Here is an 18,193-nt window from a genome sequence, read left to right on the forward strand (position 1 = left end):
GGTTCATAACACACTTGTACAGAAAGATGTGAAGGGTTCTAACTTCACTCCAATATAAGGAGGGCTATGCATTTTTTCCCACAAATCTACCATTTCCTATTAAACATATGAATGATAAAATTGTAACTTGATTATCGACATTTCAATGGATGTTAACATAAGGTTGCTGCTAAACCTCCTTATATATATACGGTATGTACAATAACAGCCCAACTGCTTGTGGAAGATTACAAATATATGAGATGTGTATGAAAATGTATCTATTTTACCAAGACACTTTTTTTACACCTTGGATGAGAACCTCAGCTTATTTGCCAATTATAATTATATATTGAACTGTCTCTATACATGCGCCACTTAGCTATTAAACAACTTGGTTAGGGATTATGGGAAATGCAGTTTATTCTGAATTACATTTCACATCACTATTGATGCGTAAATTACTGCTGATGTTATGGTTCTCATTAATACGTTCTTACAGATGTTAAAGTCAGCAATAATCAAGGTGAAATAATATTTTGCATTTAGTTAAAAATTAGAGCAAGCATGTTGCACATCTTTTTAGTTCAGTGGTTTCATAGTAACTTCATTTTGTGGTATTACAAGCGGCTGTTGACAATTCGTAATTGTACATTTGTTTTAGAAACCACTAGAGGAAATGCTACAGGTTACTTTTATAATACCTCAATTGAAAAATAATCTAATTACATTAAATAATTTATAAAGGACACTGCTGAAATAACTATACATTTCCAGAAGTGACTTGTTTAATGTTATTTAGCTAGTCTCAGAAGTACTAAAAAACAATGCTCCTATGTACACATCTTTACAGTATTGCAGTACATATCAGAAAGCTGGAACAGAGACATGCCTGGTTTCCATTCTTCATCTGGGCCTTTAAGGATAATGCAGCATTCTGAGGAAAAAAAGGAAAAAGACATTTATACCGCATGACAAAAATAGTCACAGAAAAAAAACACTGCATGTCATTATCACCTGGAGTGTCAAAGAAGGGTTATGGACAATTAAGCACAAGTTACAAAAAAACAAATACCTCTTATCTACTCTTTTTGCCAATCAATATCACAGCGGAACATGAATAACGTTAAAGGACAATAATGATTTAGGTGGACAAATTCTCAGACCCATTTAAGAAACTTAAAATTCAATACCCCAGAACTCAAGTAAGAGCAAGGCACTCAATCCACTTAACTTTTTTTGCACTTTGTTGAATATTGAGTTAATATTTAGAAAAGGTTCTCTAAATATTAATTACAATTTATACTAATTTTGAAATATACTGATGAGAACATTTAGTAAGGCAACTTAACATAAGTAAAAAGGCAATGGTCTGACAAAATGCCTTACTAAAATTTCACATCACCTTTCTGTGACTGTTGTTCAGTGAAACCATTGGAAGAAAGACAATACTACTTTCCTTTTTAAGAGGTGATTAAAGGTCAATTTATTTTCAAAATCTCATAGCCTTAATGATCATTCCTCTTTGGTTCCTGTTACACGTTAAACATGCAGTTTCTCCTTAAATCATTGCCAAGTCAGTGGAGTGCTACCCAGACAAACTGGTACTGGTACGTAAACCTGTACTTAAATGTGCAGATGAATATAAAAGTGGTTACAAACGAGAAGGGGAATTTCAAGCTCATTTAGTTCTCAACAGGTCATTGATCAAAATCGTCATCTATCCAACAAACAGCATTTTCCCAAAGCCCTTCTGTAAAAAGTGTCCCCTGATCTCAGTTTTAAATACACTTTCCCCTAGCTTCCACTCTTGACCTCTGGCTCAAGTCTCACTGTTGATCCTGAAGATTGACTTAGTTCAATGACTTTCAGGATTTGGAATATCTGAATCAGGTCTTCTTAGTCTTCCCTGTTCAATACTTAATATCAAGATAAAGCTAAATGTTAAGCTTTTAAAAACTGATCCTTGTAGGACATCTTTAAACCCTAAAGTGACTTCACATTGATCTTCTTTGCCTCGATTCCAGTGGGTCATTTTTAAAACTAATCCCTTTCACAAGTCACTCAGAACTGCCATAGATCACTTTAAATCTATGTATGTTAATGTATATAGAACCAACCATTCAGAATGCGCGCGGGATAACGCAGCAATCAGCGGTGCACATGCTACAGCGCAACATACCGCACTGCATTTTAAAAAGAAAACATTTTCTGCTGTAGGACTGCCCTATTTTGTAAAACTGCAGGTGGCACAGTAAAGAACATGGTGTGTGGAAGACTTTGGGCTGCCACCAGAAAACGCCTGGTTTGGAATCCTGGTCAATGCTGAGCCCCTTGTGACAATCCTTTTCCAATTATAGAAGTTAAGTTGTATACCGTTTAGACATTTAATCATTTTAAACTGTGTATCACAGTATGTTTAATATTAAAGTAGGGCTATTTTACAAAATAAAATAAGTTTATTTTTTACAGTAGCTTGTTGTGAACACAATATGCTACTCTCAGGATTACATCTGCACTGCGGTAATCTATATTTTATCTTGATGCAAATCTCAGCAAAAAGTAGTGAGGAAACAATTTATCTTCAAATTCTGATTATGAGAAATATATTTGACACATACTGTACTGTAGTGGCTTTCAATCCATACAGTATCATATATGCATATACAGTGTATTTATAGGGTATACGATCACACTGCAGTCCACTGACGTGTACAGTACTGTTTCGGTATATCTGTGGATATCACTTCATGTGAACTGGTCAACTCCTAAGTAGCAGCCAGTTGTCTAAACTGTTGTGCCTACCACTTGAGTGCAACACGCTACACTACAGTCCATGAGCATTTCATTGTTCATTACAACTATAACAACTGCAAAAGTCAAACGAATGTCAAAATATTTCCAAAATACCCACAAGTGATATTTTTAGCTGCCGGCTGCCTATTTTTAGAAGCACATCAAAACTTCCAGCTACTACATTGTTTCATTAAGTACATTAGATATATATTATGTTATATTTCTGTTTTTACTTTCAGCTACCAAAATGTCCCTTTAGTTGTAAAATCCAATATGAATATTCCATATTAAGCAGATTTACACATGCACAGGAGAGAAACAGATTAAATAACTCAATTGTTTCACTTATATCTAACGCACCACAAGTACCACCTATCGATCATCTTTGGCTGGTGAATTTCATAATGTAACCTGCCACATTATGGGTAATGCATCTGGGAGAAATATCTCTCTGACTGACTCTATCTGTATGTTTTGTGTTAAATGTAGTATAAAACACAGTATAACCATCAGTATAATTCCACTAAGGTGTTGCTTCATAAATATTCAAAATTAACCAACAAGTAAAGATTAAAAGTTAACAATTTTTTTTTAAGGTAACAGCAGGAGCTAACCACTGAAGGCCCCCGAAAAAGACTGGCTCTGTGGCTCAGGATCTGCGCCTGTGGCTGGAAGGTTGCCGGTTCAAATCCCACGTCCGGCAGAGGAATCCTACTCTGTGGGGCCGCTGAGCAAGGCCCTTAACCCCAACTGCTGCAGGGGCATATAAACAGCAGACCCTGTGCTCTGACCCCACGTTTCTCTCCCTGTCTGTGTGAGTCATGGAGAGCAAGCTGGGGTATGCAAAAAAGAAAAATTCCTAATACAAGAAATTGTATATGGCCAATAAAGTGATCTTATTTATGTTTTTGCAAATAGTCTGGAGATTAGAATTAGCCAAATATTTAAAATGGTATAACATATGTGCTAATACTATTGAATTATTGCTGTATTTTGCATTTTTATTCTACCTTTGGTCTGTTAGCATTTTACTTAGTAACATTTTGAAAAAGTACATTCTGCACATAAACCTGACTCTTACACTGAATGTTAATTGATGTCACCATACTTCGTTGAGAGCAACCTTTATCTTTTCCCTGATTTTAGCCTCAAGAACGTGTGATGCCTGATCTCAGGAAATGAGCGGCGCGTCTACAGGGAGCATATCCAAGATCGGGAATCACCCACTGTACCGTTTACTGCATCCAACCTCCCAGAACAGGAAATATTTCCATTGTCTGTTATTTTTGTATTCTTTACCGAGATGGCTTTAGCATTCAGGCATACCTTGTTCTGCTGATCTCTCCCCTGCATCCTCATGTCAAATGCAGCTTGCCTTGCATTGTGAACAGGTCGTGGTGCATTTCTCCCTCCCAGAGCTTGAGGAGCAAATTGGCCTGAAGGCAAAAAAGCTGGTCTCTCTCCCCCCTGAGGAAGAAAGAGAAAATCATACGCATCAGTCCCGGCAGCAGTGGTGGGTGAGATACAGACTTCTTCAATATAAGTTAGAAAGGTGAAACAAGATCCTTTAAAAAAATTATTTAATAAAAAAAATTGCATGTCATGCAACACACATGGATTCTGAAACATTTCCTTAGAATACATAATACTTTTCCAGGAACACTGTGAATTCATCTTTATTTAAAGCAGAATGCCGTGCCAATAATTTTAGAAAGGATGATTATCAGGAAAGAATCACCTTTCAATAATAAAAATAAGTTCTGAATGTGCACCTTGCTTTAACTTTGGATAAAAATGGACATACATTTCAAACACAAAATACAATGCAGTATTTATGGATTCTTCCATTTTCACTTACTTTCATTCGCTTCTTCTTTTCCTTCATTCTCTTTCGGAAGCTTTCCTTAAAGAGGACAAAAGCACTGTTTTTACTACCCAACTACCCAAAACAATGCGATGCATAGAATAAAAAATATATTTAAAATTTCCTGGACAAAACGTGTTTATACTAGGCATTATCAGAAATAGATGCTAGCAGACCACACAGACGCAGGAGCAGCAAATGTGTGAACGCTTTCATTCAGGCTCCAAGAGAGTGTATACAATGTAAAGACCCCTTAATAACACTAAGGGATCGCTTCTAAAATCCAAACAGGTGGCTACAACAGGTGACCATATAGAACATTTCTTAATTATCCAAAACACCTTAAAAAAATCATACCCGTTTTCCCTTGCAATCTAAGCATTGCCACTATTAACAAGTGTAAATTAGCTGCATCTAATCTACAATGCAAACATGGCAATGTCCACAACACACAAGTCTAGGAGGACAAAGTCATCTTCCCTTACAAACACAGAATGTCTTACCTCATCCTCTCGCCGTTTTTTAAAAATGTTGTCCTCTGCCACTCCCACAGCTTGCATAATTAGCTCCACTCGTTCCAGGTTAACAAAGCCATTTTCTGTAAGATATCCCTAAAATAAAACAAACAGGCCTGCTCAAGTATCTTTGAAGAACAAACTGCATAAACCGCACAACTTTACAGTCAAAGCTTCTTTTATATTCCTTCATAATAAATATTATGTCAAATATTTCAATAGCTGCCTTGAAACAAGAGAAAATCATTCTACTTGTAAATACTCACCCCTGTCTTGTGTACCACATCCTTATAAATGCCGACCAGTCGATCAATTGCACCCTCCCTGCGTACATATTCAGATAAATAAAAATGTCAGATTACAACACCAACACCAGAAATACAGTACCCCTCAAATGTATTCATCCCCTTCCTTGGACCACATGGTGCCCTCTGACCTGGGAAACACTAAGTTGCCGTCTGGCAAATTCATATCTTATGTTGTCTTGGAACTATTCACAGACCCCAGATTTATTAGGTTAGCCTTGATATTTACCCTAAGATATTTGTACAATACTCCATCTGTACCGATGGTTGCTGAGGTGGCAAACGAGAGGACTTCCAAACCCTTCCAGAGTCCCTAGCAAATTAATATATGACTAAAAAGGAGGACTGCTTTTAGAGCATTCCTTTAGAGATGGTATGAATTACAGGGTATAAATAAATTTGGCATTTAAAAATATTAATTTTAGTTACAATGTAAACACACTCAGTAATCTTTTACATCCATCTGTAATGCATTTTAATGAATATTGAGAAATCTAGAGGTAACTAAGTTTCCATTAATCAAATGTATTAATACATTTGTAGACTGTGGTTCTGTTGTTTGGATGAGGAACAGCTTAGACGAGCTTAAGGCACAGTGACTGTATGAACTGAAATCCTTCATTTGAAAAAATATCTCATCCTAAGGCTTCATTCAATGCAATTCACTCTGGAAATTATGCATTTTTCCAGATCAGTCAGATGTAGTTCTTTCAGATTTTTCAAATAGTACAACAGGCTGTGTGCCTGTGGTTTTGGTGCTCATCTTTTTAAAATGAATAATTAAACTTTTGTAGATCCAGAAGAGGCTTAGAAAAAGTATCTTGACCTGATACACATACAATGTCACACAGCTAATGAAAACAAGTAAATTTAAGTTGAAAAGGGCACACATTTTCATTCACGCTTTTACATGTGTGGTTTTGATTTGGATCCTCCCAGACACAAAATTCTTGAAAAAAATAAATAAAAATTCAAGAACATATATTTCTGATGAAGGGCAACAAGCCACTCCTGGTAAAATGATCCAAGGTGACAAGAGACCAAAAGGCTCTGCCAGTAAACTCACCGGATTTCTAGAGATGGTAAATGAGGCAAGAAGTCGTTACCCACAAAGAAACACATGAACACCCAGTCATCAATGCTTCTTTCAATGTCAAAAGGGAATGGCAAGCTTGCCATAGTTAATTCTCTCTCCAAATACTGCAAGGCACAAAGATAACACGTTATGTCAAAAATACAAGGAACATGAATGTGCAAAAAAGTGACAAGCTTTGACAAGTGGTGACTTATGCTGTCAAGATTTTAAGCACGTGAAGAATACATTAAATATAGCGCCTTGTTGAAACCAACATTTTTCTAAAAGCCATGTGCCACACTGAAGTAACATATGTCCTTAAATTCCTGTTTTTCCTACTGTTAAGTGCAAAGCAGGAGAATTATTCAGTTAAAAAAGAGAACAAAAAAACACACCTCTCTCAGAACGGAAAGCCGAATAAATATGAACTCCTGTTCTGAAGCTGGCGGGGTATCAGCAAATTCATCATGCTGCAAAAAAATAACACGATTTTCACATCTCTAAGTCATGCATCAGGATTTTTCATTCTCACAGTGTCATCAGAGGAGGCCTTAACTTCGGTTAAAGACAGAACAAATACCTCTCCCTTCTTCTCCCTTGCAAGACCCTGGCAGTCTTTTATCTCGTGGCCAAGTTGACCACACATGCCACAGGGCCTCGGCTTGTTTGGTTTGAACTCTTCTCTGATGATCGTAAACTGAGGCTCATGGGTGGCCAGTCCCAGCATTATCAAATCAGCTGAAAAACATTTTTTACAAAGTAAGACTTAAAGTATACTGATGGTTTCACGATAATAAAATGATCTGCAGTTGAAAGATTACTCAAGGTCTGGTTTTATATAAAACACTACAATATATCTAAGCCTCTTCTATACCCAGGTTGGCTGAAATGCATCAAATACCCTGAATAAATTTTCAATGACACATGTACTTTTAGTTCTAATTAAGGTTATGGACATAAAACATACTGCCTTTCATTCACAAAGTTCATTAAAACACAACCTTCAGTCCTTACCAGACATTCATTCCATTGTGTAATGCAACCACAGCACAATGTAGCAGAAAAACATTTTCTTTCTAGAAAGCCTGAGTTTTAAAACCAAAATTTCTCAATAAACAACAAAGAAAACAGTCCTTATGATGGCTTTATTAGTTGCAGCAGTGCTTTCAAACTGAGCAACTAAATACAATTTTCTCAGGGAAAACAAAACACTAAGGAATATGAATGCTACACCCCCATCCTTAACTTAACTTAAATGTGGGCACAGAACCTTGAAATATAGGACAAAAATACATATCCTTTAGTAACAAGGAGCTCATCTAATCCATTTGACAGATTAAATGTAACTGCAAGTCTGGCACCTTCCCCTCTTCTTTAAGAAATACTAATAACATGATAATGATTTGTACTCACCGTCAGCTCCACAGAGACAGTGATGAGTATTGGGGTCGTGGTTGGGTTGGGCTGAGGAGAGAAAAGAAATCCATTATTCAAAAGATGTAAATCACATTTGGGATGCCCAAGGTTTAAAATAAAAACTGCTGTTGGCCACCCTCACTTTTAGACAAGAACAGGTGTTTGGTGTTATGTTTAAGTAAAAATTAAGTAATGTTAAATAAAAAACAAAATCAGGCAGGGGCGTCAATGAAGTCAAATGTAACTGAAGGGAATGTGTGAGTAAAACTATGCTTCCAAATTCATTATCACTGGATAACAAATAATCATAGTAGCCAGATACAGGTGAAAGAAGAGGACTGATACCTCGTTGCCTCCTAATATAATCCATGATTTTATGCTCTCCCTCTCCTGGCACACTCGCATCAGACAAAATAACCTGAAACAAATGAGAATTATTTCATTTCTACAATGAGACTCAATTGGCTTTATTAGAAAGATCATAAAAAAATATAAATGCAGAAAATTTTACATTTGTTTTACTCTAAGGAAAACATATACAAAAGGCAGAGCAAAAATTCATTTTAAAATGCTTAACAGATTTTGTTTGCTATGAACTGGAATATTATATTTAAGAAACAAAAACATGTATGACAATATATCAGAATGGTTATAGATAACAGCCACAAGTGATTAAGACAGAAAATATCTACAGTGCATATCAAAAGTCTATAGACACTAACTGACATTTTAGCTTTTGTTGATGGAAAGCCTGGAATCAAGACAAATCATGTCAGGCTTTTTTCACCGTTAATAAGGTCTTGTAACCAATAATATTTTAAGTGAAAAAAATGGATCGTTTAGAGAAAAGTTAAAACATTTTAAAAATTAAATGGCTTAATTTTATTTTATAAAAGGGGGTTGTAACTGTGTTCAGGTTTAACCCATCACATTCCAAACAATGCACAAAGGTAATTTACCTTCACCTGACATCAACTGAAGCGATTCTGATCTAAAAAACACATTTGCGTATTACCCACAAATATGATTTTCTGTGTTGACAGAACATGTTAAGTTTAAAATCAGCAATCCTCTCCCCCCAGTTTCAACAAAAGCACATCACAACATTCTTCCAGTCTGAAATTTTACAGATTTTCTTCTTCCTGCCCCTATATGATGGGGTTTCACACGTTACAAAATCAGGAACATCAAGACTGTACAACAAAATGAACTCTTATACTTGGATTGGTAACAAATTGCTTTATTACACATACCGTTAGATTTCTCCATCCTGGATCACTGTTTAATCTATCAGCGATGTAATATCTCAGGCACTTGGCAAGATTGTCCATAAACTCCGTGCCCTGTAATTTAAAAGCAACTATACATAAATACACACACTGATATTAAGTCTGATCTGTAGGCATTAGTATGTTACGCCCTCTTACACTGTTAGCTTGTACATAACAAAGGTGCTCTTCTCTCTCTTATTCTCCATTGTTTGCACATACAACACACATTACCATTCTACAGCTTAGTATTCCGCAAATTTGTGCGTTATTAATGTAAAGTGTGAAAAAGGACTGCGATTTTGTAAAACGATTACATTGGGATATACTGTATGAGCCATAACTTTTAAGAAAATAATCGGCATTATCCAAAATGGTGGCCCGAAATTTAGTGGATTTACAAAAATGCTTCCACAATCATCTTCTGAATTGCTGGACTTACTGAAATGAAACTGCAGAAACAATCAAAGCCTTTCTAGGTTTGCACCTCACAGAATGCTCTCCATCTACCTTGGGTCATTAGCTGTTGGGAGAAATGTAGCCTCTAACCCAGTTCTCCTGTGCAATTAAGTCCAGGCTTTGCAGGTATCACTCTGACAAAAGGGGCGTGAAAAGTGGGATCCTGCATAAACCAAGATAGCCCCCATTTCTCTTTCTTGTCATCGAAATGCAGTCCAGTGTTAACTCTCGTTTTTAAAACAATAGCCACCTAGTTAACAGTTTTGTCAACATCATTGCAGGTAAAACAAAATTAACATAATACACTGTCAATCCTGCACAAACTATGATCTCTGCTATTTCCTTATCTCAACTCAAACTGCCTTCGTCTTAGGCACCACTGCACCGAATTACCTGAAATTCAAAAGCTGCTGCGATCATGTTCCCACCCAGACAAGACTGTCGCTTGCTGGTGAAATGTAAACACCTAAGCTTAGCTTCTCCCGTTAAATGACTGTTCGGACAATTTAACTCTTAACATTGTAGGTATCAATCTAGTGACAAGTGAACATATGACAAAATGCAGCATCTTCTTAAACCACCACAAAACCATTTTGTTTTCAAAATTTAAGCTATTTCTTCACTGGTTTACTTGAAGCTTGTCAGACCCCATTACACCGAGATGAGCTTCAGACTTGCATCTCACAGGCTGCTGCAGGCACTCATGGGTCATTACCCTGCTGGTGAAACACACCGGCTCTCTTTAAAAGCTCTTAAGTTAGATAAATTCAAACTTGGGATCATTCTAGTGATAATACAGTTAAGACATGGGACAAATGGGACTTCTGTATAAGCTACAATGACCACATGACCATTTTGTTCACAAGAAAAGGCTACCATTGTATTAAGACCTGCTGCAGGTTTCATCCCAGACATGTTTCAGATGTGCGCCTAACAGGCTGCATAGCGCGTCAACACCTACTTGGACCTAGCTGCTGCTCCTTAAAAACATTTGGGCAATTACTTACATGTCATCATTCTAGAGATAATGTAACTAAAATATGGTAAAAGAGGTTTTTACATGATGCAAGATGGCCCCCTGACCATAGCTTTGTTCTCTTGTTGATACTTATCCCATACTACTAACTGTTCCTGGGCACAAATAGTTTGGTCTATTTTTTTTCCCCGGAAAAAATTAACAGGTATCATTCTAGTGACAATACAAATAACAGACGTTACAGCGAGGCTCCTGGTTTGGCCGTAAAGGGTGCCTGCTGTGCTGAACATTTCGTTCTCACATTTGAAGCCACTGACAGCTTAAGAAATGCTATACCAAATGACTTGTAACATGCTAGGTTTCTTCACACTAAAACCTGCTGCAGACCTGACCTCACATATGGGCAGTTAGACATTTTACAAGTCAAGTCAACACCTTGGTAAGTGCACCTAATATTGCTAACTGCTTTCCTTTAAAAACAGTCTGGCCAATGAAATCCAAACGTGGTAGGTATCATTTTAGCTTCCTCTTCTGCTACTCACATCTACGCTACTTGTTACACTGTTAAGGCTGAATGGTATCTTCAGGTTATCTTCTTCAACCTGTGTTATTCCGCAGTGTTTGTAGGCAGCTGTTACTTAAAAGGCACAAAAAAAGTAATAACAAACGAGAGGGGCCCCATCTATTCCAATTAGCTGCTTGCAGCTAACTGATCAGAGGATTTTATTCTGCAATTTCCTGAAAGAAGCCATTGTATAATTTTTAACAGCATGGATTGGTAGCTTATTCCCAAAGCCCATATCCCACACTGTAATACTGTAGTCTGCCCAGGATTAACACTATGCGAGTATAGCAGCAGCGCCTCTTCACGAAAAGGACCACAAACCTGGAACTCATTTTGGCTCCAGTACATCAATTAAGATGAACTGAATATTTTTGCTACTATGATTCAGAAAAAAAAAACTTGGTTCATTGAGAAACAAACATTTAAAATATAATAGATTTAAGATTATACTTCTTATATCTTGATATAAATAAAATTGTGTACAGTGTATTAAGCTAAATGTAACATTAAATTAAAGTGCTTAAAAAAAGGTAATGCATTGAAAAATGTTAGGACGCACTGGCAACTAACGTGATACAATGTATTCAGAAGTTTAGTATGAACAAAACATAAAAATATATTTACTTACTGGAGTAATGCAATTGCTGTCAAACCTCTCTTTAATTTCTTCTGGGGGCAGGTATCCACCTAAAAGCAATAATACAGTTGATGGAGTTCTATATACACACTCATCTTAAACAGAAGTACTAATATGGCCAGCAGCAATTTCACTCTGCAACTTACAACTGGCAACCCACTAAAGCTCAGCAGGTGTGAGCCTGGTCAGTACCTGGATGTGAGACTCCTGGGAAAAACTAAGGTTGCTGCTGGAAGAGGTGTTAGTGGGGCCGGCAGGGGTCACCCTGTGGTCCATGTGGGTCCTAATGCCCCAGTATAGTGATGGGGACACTACACTGTAAAAACAGGTGCCGTGCTTCGGATGAGACGTAAAACCGAGGTCCTGACTCTCTGTGGTCATTAAAAATCCCAGGGCGTTTCTCGAAAAGAGTAGGGGTGTAACCCCGGCATCCTGGCCAAAGTTCCCATCAGCCTTTACCAATCATGGCCTCCTAATAATCCCCATCTATTAATTGGCCTCATTACTCTGTTCTTCTCCCCACTAATAGATGATGTGTGGGGAGTGTTCTGTTGCACTATGGCTGCCGGCACATCATCCAGGTGGGGCTGCACACTGGTGATGGTGGTGGTGGTGGTGGAGGGGAGTCCCCATTACCTGTAAAGCGCTTTGAGTGGAGTGTCCAGAAAAAGCGCTATATAAGTGTAAGCAATTATTATTATTATTAATATGGTCAAGTCACCATTGCAAATCAATTGGTAATACAGACTGTGCCATTATTAAAATAAAAACACAATAGAAAGGGTATTTCTAATGATTTTCCCATTAATTTGTCATGGCACATTAAAATCACAAAGTTTCTTTGTGTCTTAAAAAAAAAGGCCACAGAATTTGTGCCACACAAACACAAAAAAGGAAATACATTTTTAATGTGCTTGTTTTCCTACAGTCTTGGAAACATGCAGAGAAAGTATCTGGCACACAGCTCTGTAATCCAACATCTCAACAGATTATGAGCCATAGCAGCCTGTAAATGGACACTTTCTGAAGTAATTATATTTTGTACAATCAAATTAGTAGATACATTTATGGAAGTATTACATTATCCAATGACTTGTACAGATGACTAGCCATTTTACATCTGGATAAAGCAAAACGTCTCAAAAGTACACAAAAACCTCAGGCCACTCCGGGTTCATCTGAAGATTCAACCATCACAAGCACACACCTTTAAATCACCAGAACACATGATGATGAAACTCATTCCTCCCATGTTTTCTTCTCCTTGTCATTAAAGTTTTGTTTTCCTTTACCAGGAGCAAATGCTTGTTAAAATCTGGTAGACATTTCCCGGAAATGCTAGACCTGTGTATGACCGATTGCAACGTTTTCAAAACTGCTGGAAACCACTTACCTCTTTGAAAAATCTCTTCTCTTATGCGCTTCTTTTCCTCTGTCAGCTCAGCTCCTTCTTTTGAGGCTCGAAACCTCCTGGATCGTTGCTGGTTCATTTTGGCACGAGGAGCCTAAACAAAATGGGTTAGACAGCATTTCAAATACTTTCACAAAACCAAAAGCCAGTTGACTTACAGCCTTTCAAAGGGAGCAGTGGTAATGGCACCCCCCAGCCCTGCCCTTTAGCTCCCTAACTAGCTGGATTACTCTACTCGTTTGTGAACAAACTAGCTACCCTATTATTGTAACTGGTTTGATTATACAGCATTCATCAAAGATGTCGGCTTACCATGATGCTACTCGTGTGCTTGAAACACGTTTCTATTTGCTACTTTCTGTATGCATCAAGCCATCGTGGTATTATTTTCACTACTGAGGCTTTGCTTATTATCTTGCACTCACTGAGACAAGAAATATTTTTTCACATTGAAAATTATTTGGCAAACAACAAAGGGACACAATATTTGTCTGCATGGGGTAACCTTATTTTTTTCCCCCTACGTCTTCCAAACATAGGTCTCAAGGGTCCCAAACCCTATTGCAACTGCATACTATTGACTTAATTTACATACAAAAAACACACGAGAATCACAGCTCTGTACACAAAATTGTAAATGTTACATTAGTATTTTTTAATCAACCTGGACTTTGAGCAAATAGGAGATTTTCAGTCCAAAGCATGAGACAGGGAGATTATCTTCCAATGTGCGAGGCTTGAGAGCTACGCGGCTATTACCAACATGGCTGCTGGATGGTACATGTTCTTGCAGTGTATCACTACAGAACATTATTTCAATATGGGTTCTTGTGTACATTTGGTCGGCATTCATACATTCATTTACCCAGGTGGCTCCAATTTTTAGCCTGTAAATAACTGCAAGAAACCCAGAATTGGTTGCATCATGAAGTTCTTTTCAGACTTAATCTTGTAGTTCATGATGCAAAGTTTCATCTAGAAATATTCTCTCTCAGGTTTGGCTAAAATCTAAATTCAATTAGTGGTGTCTGACAAAAAGCATGTTTTCCAGACTGTATGACACCTTCCACCACACCATCAACATGCACCAATTACTGCTAACAAAATATCCTTAACGATAAATCATGTAAACAACATAATAACAGTACTTTAAAATCTGCAAATTTACATTTCTAGTTCATGAAAATTTTGTTTAACAAAAGGAAGAACATTTCCACTTTAAACTTTAAACACTTACAACTCCATCAATAGCCATGTACAGGACTCTTCTAGGACGAACAATGTTAAACAGCCGGTCAATGTATTCAAAAATTGCCACCATCATTTCATCTTCGTTCTTTGGGGCAGGTCTGAAAATGTAATGGAACAAATTGTGGTTAAATAAATACAGGAGTGAGGACACAAAAACAAGAAAAAACAATAAGAAAACTACTTACTTGTCTTCTGGATGCGTGCATGGGTGAATAATTCCATTCATATCCAGGTACAAATTGTCAAACTCAACTTCATTTGGATTAGGTTTGCTGGTATCAACTGGTATGCGAACTCCATTGCATTCTTTTGCCTAAATAAAGATCAGAGCAATACTTAGGACAACTGGAGCTTTCTGAAAGAACAAACTATTTTCCAGGGAAAAAAAAAATCAACGAGACAACCATAAAAATCAAGAACCTTAAGTTTCACTGCAATGCACCACCATTTTGAATGTGGAATAACAGCGATTGCTGCAGATTTGCAAAAACTGCGATTTAGAAGTTTCACATTTTGCACAAACCGAATTCACACCTCAAACACTACTCTGACCACAGACATGGTTCTGGTGTGCTATCACTAACAATAAGAAAAATAAATGACACGACATTTAGTTCCGATATGAAGCACCTCAATTTTAGATCTTAAAAACGTTACTTCGGCCTTCCGCATATTAATGAGGGCAAATTCACATTTTCTGAGACAGCCCGCACAATTGAAATGTTTTTCCTGTGGGAGCTGTATGCGTTGTTTATCCAACCCTACTGCCCGAACAGACCAGTCTGGCCGAGGAAGCTCCCGCTGACTGGAAAACCAGTTATAACAAGTGAGATCAATTCAATATCTTTGCTGCAGATTAGAAAGTAAAAACCGCTTTATTCTATGTTTCCAGTTCAAGTCAAAGTCAACTTTGGTGCCAAAACAAACTCTCTGGTTGTTAGGATTTTTTTGGTGCCTTCCAAGATGACGGAGATAGAAATCAGAGAAAGAAAAGGCGTAAATAACATGCACATGTCATATACAAAATACAATACAATGCTGTACAGATAGAAATACATTCATTATAATGCAAAGTACTAGTCTGTAATATCTACTTCTGCAAAATTTTCAGCACTTTTATAACAGTTGTAGCTTCAGGATTGGTGCTCTTGTGGAACTACTCAATTTTAGATTTCAAAAGAGTAGGTGAAGGTTTTTTTCCTGCTGAAAGGGGAAAAAAAAGAGGTGCAACGTTTCAGCTGTGGAGCCTTCTTCTGGCTCTTTTCCTTTCGACAGGGAATAAACCTTTACCTGCGCCTTTGCAGCCAATGCATGCTGATGCAGCTCCCTACTCGAACTTGGGGGAAATGGTTCTGGCTCTGTGGCTGGAAGGTTGCCGGTTTGTATCCAGCGGCCGGCAGAGGAATCCTACTCCGTTGGGCCCCTGAGCAAGGCCCTTAACCCCAACTCCTCCAGGGGAGCTGTATAAATGGCTGACCCTGCGCTCTGACCCTCAGCTTCTCTCCCTGTCTGTGTGTCTCATGGAGAGCAAGCTGGGGTCTGCGAAAAGACAAGATTCCTAATACAATAAATTGTATACAGCCAATAAAGTTCTTATCTAAATCAAATCTACAACAAGGGAAGCAGCTGAAGGGAGAAGCTAGGTGGGAGGGGTCACTGATAACCTTCAGAGTTTCCCCCCATTCCAACGTGTTGCGTATATGGAAGCAACCGATGTCAGGTCAAAGCCAGGATTTCAGAAGCTGAGGGGGCCGCTCTCTGCAGCTATTTTCCCAGACCAGCCCGTAACAGAACGAGTAAAAACGCTCTCGGCGGTTAGCCTGCAATAATGAACCACGGCTTCCCGAGACACACTTCACTTTCTGAGCTGCCTGATAAAACAGTCTCTGATTGGCTTTCTTCACTGCCTGGTGTGCCTTACTCTCCCATGTCAATGTGGAGAGACTGTTGTGCCAAGAAACCTAAACATTTCTACTCGTGAGTCATTTCTTCGGACGTCATGGCATATCACCTCTTAACAAGTATGAACAAATGAAAGCTTTTTTTAAAAAAGAATCCTTGATCGTTTATTATCGCTAAAAGCAGGTTAGCAGCCCTAACCTGCTTTTAATTTTGGCTCATACTGAGGGGCACAGTGGAGCTCCACAATGATAAGAAATCGCTCTGGGGATAACAGAAACCATGAGGATACAGAATTCGTCCCAAACCCTATTAGACAGTCAGGGCGCCAGTTCCCACGAGAGTCAAAGCTGTACCCTTTCGTAAATTTTAGCATGTTGAATAAAGCATTTGGAATGTAAACCACAACCCTGCGTAAATTCTGCAAAAACTTTTAAATAGTAAAATTTATGACTCACGTTTAAGTTATTAACATTATTATGAACGAGTGCAAACTTCATAAAATAATGTGACGAATACGCCCCTGCGCATAACAGGGATGTTGGAAGAACCCGAATTCGCTGCAATAACGAGGCGAAAGAAATGAAATTTTAAATGTTAGGCCCTTTGTGGTGATGCTTCAGGCCTTGATAACTTTAATACTAACAAGCCTAATAGCGATACCAACACACTTACCTTCTCCTCCACGGCGTGAACAATAATTGAGGCATACTTCCGACTCAGCCAGCGAAAAAACGCTGGGACTCCCATCTCCGATAAAAAATATTCAAGACAACTGGCTCCCAGCGAGGTTTCCTTTTATTAAAAAATGCGTTCGCACTTAAAAGACGAAAACAAACCAGAGACAAATTTGCATCCACAACGTGACCAAGAGCCACCGGAACCACATGACGCACCTCCGGCTTGTTTGTGAACCTCACTGAAGAGCATTGTGGGTAGTGACGCCCGAGCCTCTGCGGGAGCGCTCGCGTTACCACGGGGAGAGGTTTGAACAGCAGCGCGAGTCAGGACTGGCTGGGTTCGTGACGTCGGGTATTTCAACGAATTTAGAACAGTGGACTCTGGTAACAAAAAATAGTATGTTGGATTTTTTTTAGGTTGTGTGTAGCGTATCGAGCAGAAACGGTACAGGAATGAAAATAAAATTAAACGTTTCACTAATAAGATAGTTATCATAGATTCAGGCAGCCCGTGATCTGTAACATGTTATATCGCTGTACATGTAACATGTAACGCTGTACATATGTAACATGTTACATATCACAACCTACCCCCCTGATATGTAACATAAAAACATGTTTTAATAGGCGTTTTCTCTAAATGTCTTAATTTTAAATTATTCTAAATTCTGGATCTGTGTTCTATGTAAACTGTGGGGAGGATAATCTTAAAACAGGAGAGCAATACATGTATTTTGTGCAGATTTTCAGATTGTGCGGTTTTACAGATTAAAAGTGTTAATGCTATTGCAGTCCGATACGGGGTAGTAGATGCATAATATACAAAAAAAACCACTTTATTTTATGCAAATGTAAGGGTTTTAAATTACATTGTTTCAGTTGTCTGGGTTTAGTAGGTTTTCAATTAGGGTGCGCAGTACCTCCACAGTTGAGTAAATTAACCTCTATCTCTTCATCGGTGTACAAAAAAATATTTTGGGAATTACCTTATACATCATTATACACTTAATTCGTGCACAGACACTGAATGTATCTACGACTGTTTAGACGGTAATAAGGTATGTATGGATCAAATATATAAATATAAATGATATGGA

At 37.9% G+C, this 18,193-nt stretch overlaps 1 protein-coding gene across 2 annotated transcripts in view; it reads right to left on the reverse strand.

Annotated features, from left to right (window-relative positions):
- The window catches only part of xrn2 (5'-3' exoribonuclease 2), a 50,671-nt gene extending 33,351 nt beyond the window's left edge, over positions 1-17,320 (reverse strand). Inside the window, exons 1-16 of one of the 2 annotated variants that reach the window (XM_088626638.1) lie at positions 17,092-17,318; positions 14,703-14,830; positions 14,504-14,615; positions 13,249-13,360; positions 11,847-11,905; positions 9,204-9,293; positions 8,296-8,368; positions 7,948-7,998; positions 7,115-7,272; positions 6,930-7,004; positions 6,526-6,659; positions 5,421-5,478; positions 5,143-5,250; positions 4,634-4,678; positions 4,102-4,242; positions 872-916 (exon numbers count right to left, since the gene is read on the reverse strand). In XM_088626638.1, coding sequence (XP_088482764.1) covers positions 872-916; positions 4,102-4,242; positions 4,634-4,678; positions 5,143-5,250; positions 5,421-5,478; positions 6,526-6,659; positions 6,930-7,004; positions 7,115-7,272; positions 7,948-7,998; positions 8,296-8,368; positions 9,204-9,293; positions 11,847-11,905; positions 13,249-13,360; positions 14,504-14,615; positions 14,703-14,830; positions 17,092-17,166 — 1,464 coding nt within the window. In that variant the 5' untranslated portion in view covers positions 17,167-17,318. Of the gene's footprint in view, positions 1-871; positions 917-4,101; positions 4,243-4,633; positions 4,679-5,142; positions 5,251-5,420; positions 5,479-6,525; positions 6,660-6,929; positions 7,005-7,114; positions 7,273-7,947; positions 7,999-8,295; positions 8,369-9,203; positions 9,294-11,846; positions 11,906-13,248; positions 13,361-14,503; positions 14,616-14,702; positions 14,831-17,091 lie in introns of both variants that reach the window. The other variant, XM_088626639.1, reaches the window with a different exon arrangement.
- Between the last annotated feature and the right edge of the window lie 873 nt (positions 17,321-18,193).

Source organism: Lepisosteus platostomus, chromosome 3 (genome assembly GCF_059453375.1).
Source record: "Lepisosteus platostomus isolate fLepPlt1 chromosome 3, fLepPlt1.hap1, whole genome shotgun sequence".
Taxonomy (NCBI): Eukaryota; Metazoa; Chordata; class Actinopteri; order Semionotiformes; family Lepisosteidae; genus Lepisosteus; species Lepisosteus platostomus.